Below are 19533 nucleotides of genomic sequence, written 5' to 3' on the forward strand. Positions count from 1 at the left end.
GGATGCTCAGAGTGGTTCTCTAACAGCGTGGGAGGTTCTCCAAGCCTTGCACAGAGACCATCATATTTGAGGGCCCCTTCCAGAAAGGGTTCGTGTGAACTCTGGTTGTAGTTTCAGTGACAGAAATCTTTCCTCCACGTGTTCAGTGGGTTGTGTATCTGAGCGAAAGCAGCAGTTCCCAATATGAGAAAGAATTTGTGGAGATGACTGCTAGCTTTGAAGGGAATATCTGCCATTGAAAGTATGCCCAGATTTAACCAAAAAGAACCAAATAATGTCATTTTTAAAATCTGTACAGCCTATCAGGTTAGACAGATGTTTAAAAGACAACCTCTCTCAAATTCTGCTCATTTTGACCTGATTTGCAGGACTAGGAAAAATGAAAACCTGATATCAATTCTAAAATTTCATATATAGCTACATTGACTCAGCCTTAAAAGGACTTGTTGCCTACTCTGTTGTCCGGCTCTCAATAAACCCCTGATAGATGAATAAATAAATGCACGAGTAATTTTAGATATTCAATAGCAATAAAAAATGTGCTCAAGAATCATATATATCTCAATACCATCTATAATCTGTTACTTTTACTATTGGCTCAGTTTTGATATGTTGAGATGGGTGCATATGTATATTTCATAGAAAGGTCAATCACGAGCAAGCCAAAAATGTGCTCTGGATTTCTCCGAAGACCTTCTATACACCTTCACTTCAGCATTTGACCTAACTTGGTCTGCAAAACAACATAGTCCAAGATTTTTTAAAAATAATCTATGTAATACAAAGAAACCATGAGTAACAAACAAGTGGGAGAATGGAGCTGCCTTCCAGTCCTCTGGATGAGAAAATTCCCAGAAATGTTGGGAACTGCCGGAAATGCCTGGTTGTGAATGCAACCGGCTATGTAAATTCTCTCGGGCGGAAAGCCAGACGTTTCCCACTCTGCTGTGTGACAGCTCCACTCTGGGGAGCAAGTCCGGTTCCTCCAAACCGCCAGCTGTGCAACAGACCACATCGTGGCCAAGACGATACTCACAGCCACTTCCTCTCTATTGCGTGCCTGCTTTGTTAAGGAAGCGCCTATGACAGAAGTGAGGTTCCCTTTCTTCTTCCTACTAGCATACCCTTCACATGCTCGTCCTGCCTTGAAGTACAGACTGTCTCCTGAAGGCAGAGCCTGTGATTATCTTACCTTTCCCACCTTCCACCACCCTGGGTCCTATCCCAAAGCGGAACCTCCATAAAGAACTGTCCAACTGAACCAAATAATAATTATATCTAATTCCAATAGTAATTACTCTACATGGAATAATTTCTTGAGGGAAATGGTGAAAGTCAGAAAAGTCATTTAAAGCAGCATCTAGCCCTGGCTGGGTAGCTCAACTGATTGGAACATCGTCCTAGTCCACCAGGGCTGCAGGTTCAATCCCCAATCAGGGCACATGGAAGAGTCAGCCAATGAATACATGAATGGGTGGAGCAAGAAATCAACACTCCTCTTCGCTTCTCAGACCCTCCCCAAAGCCCTGTAAGTCTCCTATGGATTGTCCGCAGTCTGAGGCCTTGGGGGGGGGGGGTTGTGGTGCTGTGGAAGTTTGGGGGCTTTCTCCTTTTGGTTCTGTCCTGGGGCACAGTGTGAAGCCCGAAGCACAGTCCCTGTATTAGAAGAACCCTTTACGTGGATGTCTGAGGCAATATGCCTCCTTCACCATTTTTTAGGAAAAAGTGTTGAAACACGGAACTGAACAGCCCAACAGCACATTCTTGGGATATTTGAAATGATGCTCGTCTTTTAACAAAGGCTTCTGTGCATCCACAAAGCAGAAACGAAGCCATTCCTCCACCTTGCCTGGGTTTTTGGGAGCCTGAGCTCTTTGAGGTGACGCCCAAGCGGGCATGTGAGGGCGTCCTGCCAGTGTCCGCGTAAACAGAACAGGGGAGGAGCGTTGGAGATGTTGTACAGCCTCAGGAATCTTTTTCTGTGCCTTTGTTCCCCAACAAATGGCCAGGGCTCTGCGTTGTGCATATAAATGTATCTTTTGAACCCAGCTATAAATAAGTGGCAAGCTGTTTTATTCAGACAGGAACATATAAGAGAAAGGAAAATAATCGTTCTGACAGGAACAAAGAAACCTGTTCTTTGTCCCAAGAGATAGAAACTCTTTGTGTTTAAAACAAACACATGTAAGTGGTGACAGGGGAGACTTGGCTTGGGGCAGTCAACACACAGTACCACACACAGATGATGTGTTATTGAACTGCACACCGGAAACCTGTATGATTTTATCAACCAATGTCACTCCAACAAATTCAGTAAGAAGGTAAAAATAAATAAATAAAATAAACACTCTTAGCTTTTTCACGAAAAACAGGATTTTTTTTTATTATCTATCATGACCACTTCCTAAATCTTTTTCACATAGAAAGGCTATGCCTGACAGAGCTTTTGTGTTTTTTATTTCCACAGTCAAGCAAAACCACTCACTGTTCCAAATGGGGCCTGTTCTATTATTAAAAGTCATTTATTTTGCCACATTTTCTAACCTGTCTTAAAATGATAACCCTGGGGCCTTGATAAATTAATTGAAAAACTTCTAAGGTGGCTTTAGTGGTTTTCTTAAGGCATTTATTTTAAGAGTAACTCTCAGTAGAATTTATCAGTGAATTACTTTATGTATTCCCAGCACTAAATTATTAAAATTCTTCACAAGAATGAAAAAAATTAAATTATCCTGAAACAATGCCAGGTTGAGTGTGTGTTCTGTGCAGTCCAGTCCTGGCAGCCCCATGAATGAATGAACAAATGAATGAATGAATGAATGAATGGTGCCCACAATGGCCTGTCCTCAGTACTCCTGCTCAGAAGCCTGTGGCTTCTTTAATGGAATCAGATCATCTCTTCTTTATTCTTTCTCTTTTCCTGCTGCCTTCTATTTTTCCCAGCGTTACTGTGTTTTCCAAGAAACACTGCCTTTTCATGATGTGCCTGAATTAGGACAGATTCCATTTCGTCATTTTTGCTTCAGCAAAGTCTTGGGCTTAATTTGCCCCAGGACCCACTTGTTCATCGTTCTGGTGGTCCAGGGTATCTGTAAAGCTTTCCTCCAACGCCATAGTTTGAAAGATTCCTGGCCCTTATGTCAGTAATTCTAGGAATGCTCCCACTAGAAGCTATAAATTCTATCTTTACGGCTCAGAAAATAGAGAAACACTAAAGAGTGATGAAAAATAGCAATTATAATGTCAAATAAATGCCCTTAACTGAAGAACAGAGCCAACACAAAGGAACTGGGGAGAGGGGTGGGATTGTTCCCTCAAGGAAGTGAGGGTGGCCCTGGCCCGGTGGCTCTGTTAATTGGAGCATCATCCAATAAACCAAAAGGTTGAGGGTTCCACCCCCAGTGAAGGCACACACCTATGTTGCGTGCTCCGTCCCTTGGTGGGGTGCGTATGGGAAGCAACTGATTGATGTTTCCTTCTCACATCTATGTCTTTGTTCTCTCCCTCTCCCTCTCTCCTTTCCTCCCCCTTCTCTCCCCTTCTCGATCTAAATCAATAAAAAACATATCCTCAGGGGAGTATTAAAAAATAAGTGGAGGTGAGGGTAAGAGAAGGGAGGGAGCATGGAGAGAGCTAGAGCCCTAGTAAGTAAAGCACACCAGGGAAAGGAAACACACAGTTTCCGTTACTCAAAAAAAAAACCTAGGCACTTTCTGAGGTGGGCACAACCTTGGAATTTTAGTTAGTTCCCTCGCTGATAAACAAGATTTCAGCACCGATAAGGATCCTTGGTAACACTTCCTCTGGAATGTACAACATTCCATGTTTCTGCTTCATAGTCCCCACCGGACATGCCTGAGTCAGATGAAGAGGTGGGAAATTTGCCCAGGCTGCTTATGGGGCCATTGAAGGTATAGTCAGTCTGTGAGCTGTGGTCTCACCATACTCCTTTCTCTTTCAGTTCATCCTGTACATAAGTGATTTCTTTATCTATGAGAAAAGAGTGCAGTGAATCACCTACTGACCACGAGTTAACCTGGAAAAACAACTGGCAATTATCTAGTGCTTATGAACAACGGGAGTGACTAGCCTGAATGGGATAGGCCAAAATATGCTACCCACAATTTTCTCAATTGCTTAGAAAATTAAGTCAATGGAGATAGGAGATTTTCTGGGCTTTGTTTTATTCGTGTCTACACTTGACCAGGTAATGGCTATATATACCATGTTTCAAGGATCTTTGTGAGGCCCTTGGATCACTGGGGTTCAACTTAGTAGGCGTCTAACCCAGGGGACTGTCTCCTTCGCGGTCTGGAAGAAATCTGGAACTCCTGGGTAAATTAGGGCCGATCCCTGCGAGAGATGACAGTCTGGTCTGACTGCAGACGTGAGCAGACTGACCGTCTTGGCCCACCTCCAACAGGACACAATAAGCAGAGATGCAGACGTACTGCAGTCCCACTCCCTGCACCAGGCAAGAAGCATGCTGGCCAGACAGACCCAGAGTAATTGCTGAAGTCACACAAATCCTAACTTGTGTCTTGGATTTAGAAAGAGCCTCATTTATACCCTGAAAAAAACAATCTGTTCTTTGGGTTCCTATACCATTTTACTAAATTAGGGGTTGCAAACTGACACAGGCATATGTATTTCGTTTGCTAGCCACAAAGTTTTTTTCTTTCCTTCCTTTGGCTTAATGCTTTAGGTGCTGTGCACTCACCCCAGGTCCACCATTATTGTCTTACATCCAAAGTCCTTTGGGTTGGGACCTTTCTGTACAGTGTAAAGAAAAAGACAAAGCTTGGCCTCATCCAATTTAGCCTGGTTTACTTTAAGTAACGAATCATATTTATGTTTCTGGATGTAGACCATACCTTGTTTTCCTGGGGGAGTACAGCTGCTCACATGTGTAACTGACCGCATAGTCCATCCCAGTGAGTTTCTGAAGTGCCCTAGATCCTCTGAAAGGAATGAAGAGATTAATCAATTAGTTGTAAACTTATTTCAGTCACCTGCTACATGCCAGGCAACTTGCAAGAAACAAAGATAGAAGAATGCTTAACATTTATTACATGCTTCATGTGTGCTAGAAACTTGTTTAAGCACTTTATGTACGTGATCTGCTTTGCTTTGTTCTGTTTTAAAAAATAATCTTCAGTGTTGCCCTATTTTAAAGATAAGGGAATGGAGGCTCAGAAAGCTTAAGCAACTTGCTCAAGGTCACAGAGTTAGTGCTTTGCAGAGCAAGGCTGCAGACCCAGACCTGTCCGACTCCAGAGCCTGCGCTGTGCTCATTGCTTTAGGTTTGTGCCTAAACCTGCATTCAAGGAGTTAGCAGTCCATTTGAAATGAAAGAGAAACTTTATAAAAAAAACTCTCATAATAAAATTTGTCCCAGTTTTGAAAAGTTTGGGAACTTTCTAGAAATTATCTCTAGGGGATCCAGGCAGAAGGGATGCTAACCCTGCAAGACCATTGAATTACCTCTTAAATAATGTTTAAGAGCAGCCTTAGGAAGGAGGATGCTAAAGAAATCACCATAGGAATATGACAGATACAGTGTTATGTGGCTTTAAGTATAAAGATAGACCTCCAAAACAAGCTATTTTAAGATTGAAGTTAAAAGTTAAACCTTGCCAGAAGAGTAGATTGCAGACTGGAAACTTGAACTTTGTCTACTCATGCGGTCATAAAATACTAGTGGCTTATTAAGGGCTTGTTACTGTGCCTTATTATATACATTATCTCCACTTAACTGTCACAGTGAGTATAAAAGACTATTATTATCCCAGTTTTATAGGTGAGGAAACCAAGAAATCAAGAAAAGCTTAAATTCACATAGCTCATAAAGGTTAGAGCTGAGACTAAAATCCAGGTCTTTCTCCAGAGTTGATGGCCTTAATATGCCCCCCACCACACAGTAATAAATGGAAACTACTATTACTGTGTTTTGAAAGCAGCCAAAAAGGAAGTCTGCATTAAATAGTAATTCATAATAGAAGAGGGGTCTTTGGGTTTGGATTTTTTTCTCTTATATCAGCCTCTTCATACTATTTTTGAGCATATCCATTTTATAAAAAGGGCTACATTGAGTATGTTGTTTATTTGCTTAGAATAGTTCATCTCAAGGAGTGTCATTAAATTCTTAATTGTGCACACGTTCAAACAGGTCTAAGACTTCTCTCTCGGGACTCTACAGGAGCCACACTGCCGCTGATCTACTCTGTGGACCTGCCCTTTCGGAGAACAACTTAAATTAGAAAGTGCAAGAGAGATCTTCAGTCAAATCCTGGAGCTACACCAAACTGTACCATATCCTAATAGGATTACAAATGAAAAAAGAATTCATGGTACCACCAGAGAATAGATAAAATAACAAGTACTAAACAAAATTTTAGAAGTACTGCTAATGGTAGTTTAGAGAGAGCGGGCCACTGCGGCTCTGGAGGTCAGGAGAGAGAGCAAAGTGAGAGGACTAATAAAGAAGGTTCCGAGTTGCAGAGATCTGGGCTTGAGTTCACCTGTATGGCCTCGAGCAAGTTATTTGACCTTTCTAAACCCAGTTTTTTCATCTATAAAATAGAAATTTTGAGATTTGATAATAAATGTAAAATATTTAGCATGGTGCCCTGCTTGTTCTCATTGTAATGTGATCTCTATTTGTCAGTCTCCTCCATTAGACTATGGCCTCTCTGAAAACTCTATCTAGACCCCGACCCAGTACCTCAGTTGATTAGAGTGTTGTCCCAAGGCCCAAAGGTTGCAGGTTTCATCCCCAGTCAGGGAACCTACAAGAAGAACCAGTGAATGCATAAATAAGTTGAACAACAAATCTTTCTCTCTATCTCTCTCTCTATCTCTCAAATCAATTTTTAAAACACTGGATCTATGTCCCTCTCATCTTCTCAGTCTTTGATGTAGTGCATAAGCTCATCCCATTCCTGATGTTTCCTTCCTGATGTTCTCTGTGAAGGATCACAATACTTCTAGCCTCTCTCTGCTCTTGACATATTTCACTGGGAGAAATGAACAGTTTGCCTCATTGGTGAGTCAGGAAGGGCTTACTCCATGCCTCTCTTCACATTCTCTTGGGAGCATGAAATCTCTTCCACGCTTCCATCCTGTAAATCTTACCGTCCAATGCCACCATGACCAAGTGGGCAAGTCTGCCTAATTCTGGGGTCTCATAATGTGAATCACATTTTCACACAAACATTGAAGGGTAAAGGAACACATGTCTGGAAGGGAATATTAGAACCACCTTGTGGAAAAGGTCTTCTTAATACCTTCATTACGTGACTTTTAGATAGATTCCTTAAAACAAATGTGTGTTGCCCTGGCTGGTGTGGCTCAGTGGATTGAGCACTGGCCTGTGAACCAAAAAGTTTGCCTTTTCTATTCTTAGTCAGGGCACATGCCTGGGTTGCAGGCCAAGTCCCAAGATGGGGGCGTGGGAGAGGCAACCAATCAATGTATCTCCCACACGTCAGTGTTTCTCTCCCTCTCTTTCTCCCTTCCTTCCCCTCTCTCTAAAAATAAATAAATAAAATATTTTAAAAAGCACATATGGGTATTGATAAAAAATGAAAAATGTGAATGACTAAGCCCAAAGTACTACTTGCTTTGCTTCAATATTTGGACATTTTTGGTGTGTGCGTGGTTTGGGGAGGGGGTTATTTTGGGGTGTTTCATCTTGATTGTGTTGAGGAAGTGAGGAGGAGGTGTCAGTATTTTAAATTTTGTGCAGAAATCACTTTGTGTTATTTTTAAAGTTATTTATACTAAAACACTAATAAACCTGTCATTTGACAAATAGTCCTGCTAGATCAGTTTTTAGCCAAGTGTAGTCCAGGAGTCTGCATCAGAATTACCTGGAGGCCTTTCAGAGTGCAAATTTCTACACCTCACCCCAAATCTTCAAACCACAGTCAGGCGGTGGGAAGGTGGGAGAAGATGAAGCCTAGGAATATGAGTTTCATATTCTCCCCGGGTGATTTTTATGCTAATTGTACTAAGAGCATACCTGCTAACAGAGAGGTATATTCAATGTAAATGTTCATAGAAGAGGAAAGTGTCTGTGTGTGTGTATGCATGTGTGGTTACTGCGAAGTCAGATTTCTGACCATTCTGATTACTGCTCCAGTCTTTTTTTCCTACAGACCTCATCAGCTCTCCTTCCTCAGTCAAGCATATCAAAATGCTGGCTGGGCCTTTTATATATGTGGCTATTTTGTGTCTTACTGATAGGTCTTATGAACAAAAACTAGAAAAATTATGGACAGTTTTTAAACTTGTTAAAAGTTAGAGACCAAACACTTTTAAAAGATCAACAACAACAAGAACCCTTACAATTGTGCCAAAGAGTCACAGCGCCATCGAGCTTTCCTCTTCTGGCTCTAAGTGACTGAAGGTCGTAGGTGAGAGCTTCAGCACAGAACAACACTCCTAGGCATTGGCTGCCGGCTCCCATCCCACAACATGGCCTTGCTTGTGTAGAAAGTGTGGGGGGACTCTAGGCTTAACCCCGTCATGTTTCTCTTTATAGATCATGCAACAGATGAGTGACCACCGCTATGACAAACTCACTGTGCCTGATGACATAGCTGCAAACTGTATATATCTAAATATCCCCAGCAAAGGCCATGTCTTGCTGCACCTAACCCCAGAGGAGTACCCAGAAAGTGCAAAGGTAAGAAACCATCCTTTGTGGCCACTGTAGCCAGGTAAGCTTCCTTGATAATTTTCCTGTTGGGATGCATGGGTACAGTTCATGGTGGAATAACAAATAGGAAGGGTTTCTCTCTCCTCTATACACATCAAATTATTAGGAAAGCAGAAGGGATAATACAAGTGAGGGCACAAGGAACGTGCGTGGAACTCACCCTTCTCATTCATGTCATTGGTCACTAACGCATGCACAGCGATTGAGACGACCATGCCTGGTATTCAGAGCTTTTCAGATAAGTCCTCGCACTCCAGCTCTGATTCCATGTGCTTCCCCACGCCCACAGACTCACTAAGCACAGAGACCTACAATTAGATGGTCGGCTGTGGCATTGCTTTCTGACAGCTCTGGCTGCCCCTTATCAGAAGGTCGTGTGTTGCTCAAGGCAGAGGCATATGAATGACCCACAGAGGTGGGTGCTCATCCTCAGGGCTGCAGAGAGAGAGAAGGGGCTGCACGTCCTAGGTAGCATAACAAGCATTAAAATACTCTTTGTCAAAAACGTAGAGCAGGAAGAAACACAGTACACAGGAATCAACCAACTGGTCCCTCTAAAAGTCTGCATTTGTGTTCCAACAAGGGAATTGTGCCGACATACGGAATTCTTTCCTGGTCTAACCACATCTTCTTTGTCTTTAGGGCACTCTGCCAGTCTCATCTGTATACTTTAGTATTTCAGTTTAACCCTACCAAGCATACAAAACTACTCATCCGTAGATGTTTCAAGTATCTCTAGTTTTTAGGCATTCGGCATCCCGTCTCTGCCCAGAAGAACCAGCTGTTTATACTAAACATTGCAGAAGAGCCTGAAGTGACCATTTGTCTTATTTTTTTCCACCTTAAACTTTAAAATGTTTAGTTTTTTATGCCACCTTTTAAATATGTAATACTGTTTCATTTCTAGGCTTATCTTCATAATCTGCCTCCTCCTTAACATGTAGAAAGAGAAGGGCAGGGCATCCGGAGGCAGTTTTCCTCTGTTTCTATGGCTGAGAGTGTGAACCTGAGAAAAACATACGACTCCTGGTCCCAGACTGGGCTTCACCTGCTCCGGATGAGTAGTGGGCCTCATGCTTTAATGCGCATCAGGGTTGTTGAAACTACAGGTGCCTAGACCTCCACCCTAGAATCTGTGTAACGGCAAACACTCGTATCACGGAAGTCACTTGGAGCTTCACAGCTCTGGATCCTTCATGCCTTTTCAGCCACATTGATCAGCTGACAACCAGATGTCATTAGCTGTTTCTGAATGTAGCCTTCGTCATCACTGGAAAGGCTAAGGTCCGTATCTGGGGAGGCCTCCCTGTGTCAGGCATTGTGCCTAGCACGCTACATGCATTAGCGTGCATCGCCCTGTGAGGGCGCTATTCTTACCCCAGCCTTTCAGAGAAGTAATCCAAGGCTCAGAGAGGGTGTCACCCNCTAGAATCTGTGTAACGGCAAACACTCGTATCACGGAAGTCACTTGGAGCTTCACAGCTCTGGATCCTTCATGCCTTTTCAGCCACATTGATCAGCTGACAACCAGATGTCATTAGCTGTTTCTGAATGTAGCCTTCGTCATCACTGGAAAGGCTAAGGTCCGTATCTGGGGAGGCCTCCCTGTGTCAGGCATTGTGCCCAGCACGCTACATGCATTAGCGTACATCGCCCTGTGAGGGCGCTATTCTTACCCCAGCCTTTCAGAGAAGTAATCCAAGGCTCGGAGAGGGTGTCACCCGACTGAAGTCACACTTCAGGTAGTCAGTTGACAGAACCGTGTTTGGAACCCAACTCTATCCAGCTCCAGCCCTTGCTTAACCACAGAGTGAATTTTAAGAAGGAAAGTGCTTCCTAAAGAAGCATGGTAGATTGTTTTTAGGTGGTGCGTTTTCAAGTGATTTTTTTAATGTGCTTTGTTTGATCATCAGACAAAAATGTATGGACTGTTAATTTGAAGTTTTGACACATGCTTTCTGAGTGTCAAAAAACGCTATAAAATTCTCACCTGTAATTAAAAGGCAATTTGACCTAAAATGCTTCACTTAAATTATATTTTCTCCAGTGGTTTTTCTGAGTGGTGTTGATAAGGAAAGAAGCATTAAAATATAGCTGAAGGTTTTAAAAGTGTGAAGAGAGAGTAACTCAGACTGAAAACGTGGCCACCGCCTTTCACATGTCACTGAGTCTAGCAATGACAGCATCTCCAGTTCCAACCACATTCTGACACATCTCTGGCTTTGAGGTTAAAAGCACGGGGCTAGTGGTTAACCAATGTGCCTAGCACTATGGGTATGGCTGTGGGCATGTGTGGATTCTAGACCACATGTGCATCTTGGGGCTAAATAGGTGAAAAGCCTAAAGTCACAATCAGATTACCAGTAATTCTCTACACCAGGTGGGGAGCAGGTGGTAAGACAGAGGCAGGAACATAAGTCTTCTCTCTTCTTCCTTGATTCCTGCTGTAGGTTTATGAAAAACTGAAGGACCACATGCTGATCCCCGTGAGCCTGTCTGAACTGGAAAAGGTGGATGGGCTGCTCACCTGCTGCTCAGTTTTAATTAACAAGAAGGTGGACTCCTGAGTGGCACTGCCTGCCTACAGCCAGCGATACCGCACTCACCAGGCCGACAACTGTCCCCACTCCCGTCGTTTTCATTGACAATCTACTGTGCCACTGTGCTACTAACTCTGATGTTCAAAAGTTTAACTTTAAGTTTAATTAGTTCATTCTGCACCTTCCCCTCCCTCCCCTCATGGTGGTAATCTAAACTGTGGATTTGCTAAATGAATTAAGTAACCTAGAAAATATTGAGCAAATGGATTATTGAAAGGTGATTAATGATCGTAAGGCAACACACAGTGTTTGCACTGTCAGTGAGAAAATCATTTAGTTGCCAATAAATGCTGAAGAATGTCTTGATCAGTCAGATAAGCTGAGTTTTTTCTTTGTTATTATTCATCGTTGCTTCCTGTGAAATGCACTGGTCCATGGATTCTTCCTCTTTTTTTTCTTCCAAACTCTGAAAACTTTTTTCCATTCATTTTCTTCTACTTTTCTCACCTCTAACACAGTCAGCTTGACCTCAGGTCAAGTCAGGGGTCTTGCCTTCTAGATGTCTTCTTGCAAGTTCACCCTGTCTGCCATGGGTCTCCTCTGCCTCATGACTACATCTCCCAGCACCCCCCACTCTCCCTCAGAAGGGCACCTGGATTCCTCAACAGAACTGTGATCAAACCCAGAGCAGCTGTTTGGAGGAGAGTTAACCTACAGAGGCACATCCGACACGGTTTCCCAGAGATCTAAATTCTAGAAGCAGGGCACCACGCCTAGGAAGGTAAACTCAGCACCGGATGGTTGCTCTGGAATCATAGATCAAGAAGCTTGGAAACATCCCATGGGCACAACTCTTAGAAAGTCTTTAAGTCACATTCCACAAATTTTTGCTTCATTACCAGCCATATACAGACCTTGAGGAAGAGTCATTTTTTTCTTCAGCTCATTCCCATTTCCCCCCATTGTGACTCACATTATTGCCAGCCTTCTTCCTTTGGCAATTATCCCAGCCAAGCAAAGTTATTTCTTTCAAAAGAGATCTCACATCTAAAAGTGGTTATTGCCCCTGGCGGGGTAGCTCGATTGGTTCAAGCATCATCCCAATATGCACAAGGTCACGGGCTTGATCTCAGGCGAGGGAGGGCACGAACAAGAACTAACCGATGACTGCATCGACAAGCAGGCAACAAACAAATGGATATTTCTCTCTCCTGCTTCCCTCCCGCCCCCTTCCTCTCTCTCTCAAAATCAATACATTGTAAAATTTTTATGATTATTCGTGGTCTAGTGTGATCCTGATGAAGCATGCTCAGGAAGTGATAGGCTGGGTGCTTGGAACCAGCTGCTGACAATGGACAATTCTTTGAAATACCCATGAGTACTTACTGTGGAATCCAGTGAAAACTTCTTTCCTCTCTAGCCCTTAAGTTACACAACCTTACACTGGCACAGAGCTCGTTCGTAAAACAATGCCACAGCCAAGGGAGAGATCATTGTCTTTCACTTAAGTCTGAAAGAATTGGCCTTTTAGCAGGCCAGGGAAAGGGTACTTTCCAAGGAATGGTGGCTGATCCAGGCATGTTATTGAATTTTCTAGTCATCTCCACCTTTCCTACATTGCCTGTGGCTTGTCTTTCAAAAATAAGAATCAGCGAGATTAAGAAATACTACTTCAAGCCTTGTTCTGCTCACCTACATGTTCATAATCAAACATTCCTTATGTCTGATGATCAAGAGAGAATTACCTTCGGACATTTCATCTCCCCATTGGTAAATGAGACATCCTTAGTCACTCTTTGTCTTTTTTATTAATCTGATGATTTTTTGCCAGAATTGGAAGAAATTCCTTCGCCTTCTTCTCATCCTTGTTGCTTAACTTCAAAATTTATTTCACATGCAAATATCTAATTATATACATTCTATGAACAAACGGTCAATGTCATGTTCCCACCTGCCTTGTCATTGGTGAACAATATGTTTTTACCAGAGAGAGCATGAACATTGCCCGCATGCCCAAGTTAATAAAGAATTGTTCTCAGCACTTATGGTTGCCCTTGGGGGTTCAATGTGACCTTCGGCTGGCAAAAGCAGAAATCCCCTTGTGAAAGTTCAACATCTCAAAAACAACCATGGAAAAATTAACCCAATCAGCTGGTTTAGGCACATCATTTTCAATGTCTTTATTTCTGTCATCCCAAATTAAGGAACTATTCTCTATTATGTTTCATGAACTGCAAACGAATAGATTTTTCCCTTGAACAGTTGGTCCTACAGAGGCTGTTTTTGCTTTTCCTCTCCTTTGCTTCTTTCCGCCTTTCCTTCACTCTGTCCCAAGAAACCACGTGCAATCTGTGTGCCTCTTCTACAGAACCTCATTCCACACAGCTGAGCACCGACTAGGCTGGCGGCGTTGGACTCCCTGCGTGATGTGATGATGTGCCCTGTAGTAATGGTACTTCTTTCACCTTCTCATCAGCATAATGTTATCCTGGCAGCAGAAAAATAACCTGTGGCGTAGGTCCGCCTCTCGTCCGTTGTGATTTATAGGGGTAAACTAACAAAAACTGCTTTGTGACATGATAAAGACATTAGTAGTTGTATTTAGGTAGGTAAAAGTCGAATTACTTGGTCATTCAGATTCAATTTAATGAGGACAATATAGAGAAAGCACATTATTTAGCATTATTTCTTCAACTGTGATGGATTGCTATAGAAATCAACAGGCAGATCTCGCTAATGTGTACTGATTGCTCCTTTAAACTACTGTGAACAGATAGATTACTGAGGCTGTCTCCTCGTCTCCGAGGGGAGAAAATAGTCTGTAGGTGAATACTGTGACTTATCTAGAGCTGCATGTTAGTCCTTGTAATTATTTACTCTTAACATTCTACAGAGCTCAGATATGATTTCCACATGGTGTTAGGCTTGTGCATTTTCTTTCACTGACCATCTTGTTCCAGCCGATGTACGGTCACCCACTCCGTGTGCCAAAACCAGTAATGCCTTTCACAGCCCTTTCGTCCGGAGAAGTTCTGCACTGAGTTAGTCCCTTGCTGCCCTGATCCTACAAGTATACGAATCACAATGGAATAAAGTGTCAGTTGTACTGTGACCAACCACATATGTCTCTCTCTTTATTTTTTAACAGAAACTGCAATGGTGAATGAAGTCGTCATTTCTTTGCTATCAGAGATGGAGAGTTTTCTCTCTTCTCTTATAAGCTAAGGAATTAGAAATACTGGGTCTGTGAATCACCTGCCATCAGAGGCTTCGATGGACGTGATAGTTGAAAAGATACTTGATACTTCAGGCACTTAAACAGGGTGCGCATCCCGTGCTGGGACGGGGGCTTGATTTCACACGTGCTCCTCCTCAAAAAGGCTTCCCTTGTTCGCGTCGCTCCTAACTGGGGTGGATACATCGTGTAGCTCAGCTGTGGAAGCAGTTAAACAATTGTTTTCTTTTCTCATACAAGAGTCTGAGAGGGTTGTTTTTGTTTGATTTACAAGAAGCATCTTGTAGGAAATGTGAAGACTTTTCTCATTTAAATTTTATTTTTCAATTACAGTTTACATTCAACATGATTTTGGATTAGTTTTGGCCCTACAGCCTGGTGGTTAGGCGATCATGCCCTCTACGAAGTGTTTCCCCTGGTATTTGCAGGACCCAGCTGGCACCACACACAGTTAGTACAATATTTCAACTACATTCCCTGTGCCGTACTCTACATCTCCCTGTAACTACCAACCTGTGCTTCTTAATCGCTTCACCTTTTTCACGCAGTCCCCCAGACCCTCTCCCATCTGGCAGCCAGCAGTCTGTCCTCTGTATCTAGGAGTCTGTTTCTGTTGTGTTTGTTCACTTATTTTGTTCTTTAGATTCCACATATGAGTGAGATCAGATGGTATGACAAAGGAAGCAAGAACATACAATCGGATAAAAACAGTCTATTCAATAAATGGGCTTGGGAAAATTGGACAGATACATGCAAAAAATAAAACTAGAAGGCCTTCTTACACCACATATGAGAATAAACTCAAACTGGATTAAAGACTTAAATGTGAGATTCAAAACCATAGAACTCCTAGAAGAAAATATAGGCAGTAAAATCTGACATTTTTCTTAGCAAAATTTGTTCTGCTATCCCTCCTCAGACAAGAGAAACCAAAGAAAATAAATGAGACTACATCAAAAGGAAATATGAAGGCTTTTTAATAAGGCTTTTTTGTTTCCAACAGTTTTTTTCTAGGTAAAAGTAGCTTTGTTTTCTTTTTCTGGTCGTAGCTGCCCACCACAAAAACAGCTGCCCACTACAAAAATAAAATTCAAACAATACAAAGAAACTATAAAAACAAAAGGAAAGAAAAAGTTACCCAAAATAACTTCTGGGTTATTACAGCTTTTTCATCACCTAGAAAGAGCTACTGTTAACACTTTGGAGACTATCCACACATCCATGAACAGGTATAGATATAAATGTGAGATAATTTTACATAATTATGCTGTTTATAGCCTGCTGCCTTCACTCGCCGATACATTGCGCGCATCTTCCCTTGTCAGTAAATGCAGATCCACAGCATCCATTTTAACAGCCCTGAATATTCCATGATATGGTTGTTGAAGCAGCTCTTTCTATCTTCCATGGAGTCTTACAACACAGATGTTCAGTATGTCTGTGTTGCCAGTAGCTGGGGGAGCAGGGAGGTGATCTTTAAGCTGCCAAAAAAATGTGTTGCTTCTAAGGTTTCACATATACGCAGAGTTAGTTCAATCTGGTATCTTCTGTTCGTAACTGAGCGGTGCCTGCAAGGGCTCCCCATTGGTTAGCACAGACCAGTACTAACATTCCTTGCAGAGGTCACTGATTTACTCACATCTCCTCAGTTGAGGTTGCACTGATTAGTTCTCCCATATTTAGGTTGGTAATGAATGATATGGACAACAAAACGAAAAAATGCCAACAGCTCCCCCTGCAAACTTGCTCTGGGCCCCAAGGGGAAATGCAACCCTCCCCCCACACACCACAGTGCTCCTCAAAGCGAAGGGAGAGACTTGGTGAAGGAAACCCTTTGTGGCAGGGTTTCCCTGGCTGACCTTCCTCCCAGCCTTCCAGTTGAATGGAGGAAGATAAGCATGAGAAAAATTTCCTTTTGTGATGAGCTGCAGACTCTGGAAATGGGAATTTTTCTGAATGAAGAAGGCTGGCCAGCGATAGTTTTCCACAAGTGAAAACATGTTCAGCCCTGGCTGGTGTAACTCAGTGGATTGAGCGCAGGCCTGCAAACCAGACGATTGCGGTTCGATTCCCAGTCAGGGCACATGCCTGGGTTGCAGGCCAGTTCCCAGCAGGGGCCAGTTCCCAGCAGGGGATGCAGGAGAAGCAACCATACATTGATGTTTCTCTTCCTCTCTCCTTCCCTTCCCCTCTAAAGATAAATAAATAAAATTTAAAAAGTTAAATTAAATTAAATTTTAAAAAAATATGTTCAACACGCTCACACTGTACCCGGCTCTGGGTACAGCTCCTGTCTTCCCAGAGCTGACAGTTTGGGCGGGGCAGGGAAGGAAGACTACACACGGGCACAAGTGAATAGGAGACAGTGGAGGTGAGGTAAAAACCAGAAAGGACGGTGCTGTGGTAGCTCCCAAGGAGGAGTCGGGTTTGATCTGATCTTGATGGACAACTCTGGCTTCAACAGGCGGAGATGGGAGTGCAGGCACTGGAAGCTGGGGGAAAAACACAAGCAAAGACATGGCTGTGGGTATGCACTTCAGAAGCACCTAGTGTGCGCCAGTTAAGTCTGCTAGGCCCTGGGAACACAATGGTGACAGCCCCTGCTTTCCTGGATTTTACATGCAAATAGAAAGATAAACATGAAACAAATTAATTTCAAGTGTATTGAACATTATGAAAGTAGAACAGGGTGCTCAGAGCAGGTGGTCAGGAAAAGCAAGTGGATTGGTTTGGCCAAAACATGGAGACATATAAGAGCATAATGAGATCATGCAGGTTGAAGTGTCCTGGGCCGTGCCTGCCAAGGTAGACTGAATTCAGCAGTCTGTGAGGAGCCCCTGAAGACTTTTGAGCCAAGGAAGGATATTACTGGGAGCTCAGTAGGGCAGCATTGTATTGGATGAATGGGAATTGAGACTGGTGTTTCTCCTGATTAATTTCTCCACGCTCAAGGTGTCGTTTAAGCATCTCTTCTCACTAAAATGGAACCTGAAAGCTGGGCAATTAACTCTATATTTTCTCTCCTGAAAAACAGATTAATAATACCTTTCCCTCCTCCAAAGGGACATTTTTCAAGGCAAATGAGATAAAAGAACTGAGAGGTTCTTCGGAAGAAAAGTGTAATGTAAATATCATTACCATCATCATTATCCTCATTAACTCCTATCCCATCGAGCCTGGATTCCATCAAACTGTCATCTTCTTTGTGAAACATCAATCACCTGCTCCAGAAATAGCTCAGGATTTTCATCACTGATGCCTCTAAGCTGACCTGACAGCTTCTGTGGAGAACTCCCAGGTTTCTGTGGTAGCCCTCAGGGCTGCTCCAAAGACACACTTCCATTAGGAAACCGGGGGCAAATTGGAATGTTCCGGTCTCCCTGCCCCCCCACACACACACACTCGTTTCTAACTCAGTGAAAACTGGGCCACTTACAGCATGAGATAACTGGGGTTATCAGGCTTGCAGGAGAATGTGTAAGCACCAAATATGTTACTGTCACTATAAATAAATAAAAGATTCAAGTCAGTATGCCAGCGAACCACTTGGTAAAAATATAGTCTGAGCTAACTTGTGACATGGTGGGTCCCTAGGTCTTGGGAAGCCCCCTCTATTTATAGACAGAAGGTTAGTCATTTGGCTGAGAATACAAAAGACAAGCTTCGGAGAATTAACACAACCTTAGAAGGCAGTTTGCTTTTTCCTCTGCTTAAACTTTTTTTAAAATAATACTTTAAGCTCTTGTTCAGGAAAAAGGAAACATATTGATTAGCTCAGATTTGGGGACAGAATTCAGAGGAAAACTGATCCAAATTAAACAAGGATGCCATGCTCTCTGTGATGAAATTTTCCACCATTCCATGATGGTACAAAGACTCTGCATATTTCACACTGAGGCAGGGAAAACAAGACCTGACTCCAAGCAAAAGTATTAGCTCTTCTACCTCCAGAAGAAGCATGTGGAATAAACAGACTCGTGCATCCAAAAGAGGCTTGAAATTCCAGGGTGGGGTATGTACAGAGTCATCTGTCTTGTTTACCTGGGACCCGGATGGGCCTATGAGGTCCCTGGAGTTAGTGCTTGGACAACGACACCAGGCTTGCTTTCCCTGTTGGAGGAGATGGAAGGAACATCGTTACCATGGCAAGATGGTGACAAGGAATCTGTCAGATAGAAAATGGAATCCCCCTGCTCCACTTGAATTTAATAGAGACTTCAGTGAAGGTCTATTTCAAAGGTATGGGTGTCAAAGTACAAACTAAGAGATGGTGAGACACCCAGAAACCAGCTGCCAGCAGCACTCCTAGGCCCAGCAAGACAAGGACAGGAAATTGTGCTGCTAGATTGGGGACAGGGTAGGAGCTACAGCTCCAGCCAGAGGTCAGGTTGCAGAGCCAGGAAGCAGTAACTCAGCTTCTGTCTTCTTACTCTCTGATTTGCTGGTGCCTCCCATAGACTGGCCCCAACTGCAAGCTTGTGCCCCAGCTGGATTCAGCCTTCTGGGACCAAGAGCTGGCAGAGGGGGGCAGAGGAGGGATCTGGAATGGTGGAGGCTCATCAGCACAATGCCACCACAAAAACAAGCTCTTAGCCCATCAGAGAGCGGCCGTCACCAACTCTGTCTCTCAAGGTTGGCATCTGAATTATATTTCTTGGCAAACCTCTCAGGCACATGCTAGTTCCATGGTCTGGTTCCCCCCTCTCAATATCAGAAAATGATGGAAGCAGGATGAACAGCAGGACAGGAGCCCGAGGGTGAAAGCACATCACATTCCAGACCCATGAGTCCTGGACCTCTTTAGTAAGCACCATGTTAACTCTAAAATTAGAGCCGTCTCTCTGGCACCTGGTGTCCGAGAACAGCTAGCTGCCTTTTCACAGTGTGCCCAGGACCTGCTGGTGACACGAGGTTGTTTAGGATTCCAGAGAACCTGTTTTCTCTGGCTCCCCTTTTGTTCGTACTTGCAGCAGACCTTGCCAGGCACCTGCTTGTTTTGGTTTCACATAGTTATGTTGCTCATGGGGATCACATTT

General features: G+C 43.2%; 1 protein-coding gene across 1 annotated transcript in view; it reads left to right on the forward strand.

The window, feature by feature from the left end:
* DDAH1 (dimethylarginine dimethylaminohydrolase 1) overlaps positions 1-14381 on the forward strand; it is a 142284-nt gene extending 127903 nt beyond the window's left edge. The window contains exons 5-6 of the mRNA XM_037060938.1: positions 8546-8689; positions 11173-14381. Of these exons, the coding sequence (XP_036916833.1) occupies positions 8546-8689; positions 11173-11289 (261 nt within the window). The 3' untranslated portion in view covers positions 11290-14381. The remainder of the gene's footprint in view (positions 1-8545; positions 8690-11172) is intronic.
* Positions 14382-19533: the final 5152 nt, after the last annotated feature.

Source organism: Sturnira hondurensis, unplaced genomic scaffold (assembly GCF_014824575.4).
Source record: "Sturnira hondurensis isolate 20B ecotype Veracruz unplaced genomic scaffold, ASM1482457v3 Scaffold0013063, whole genome shotgun sequence".
Taxonomy (NCBI): Eukaryota; Metazoa; Chordata; class Mammalia; order Chiroptera; family Phyllostomidae; genus Sturnira; species Sturnira hondurensis.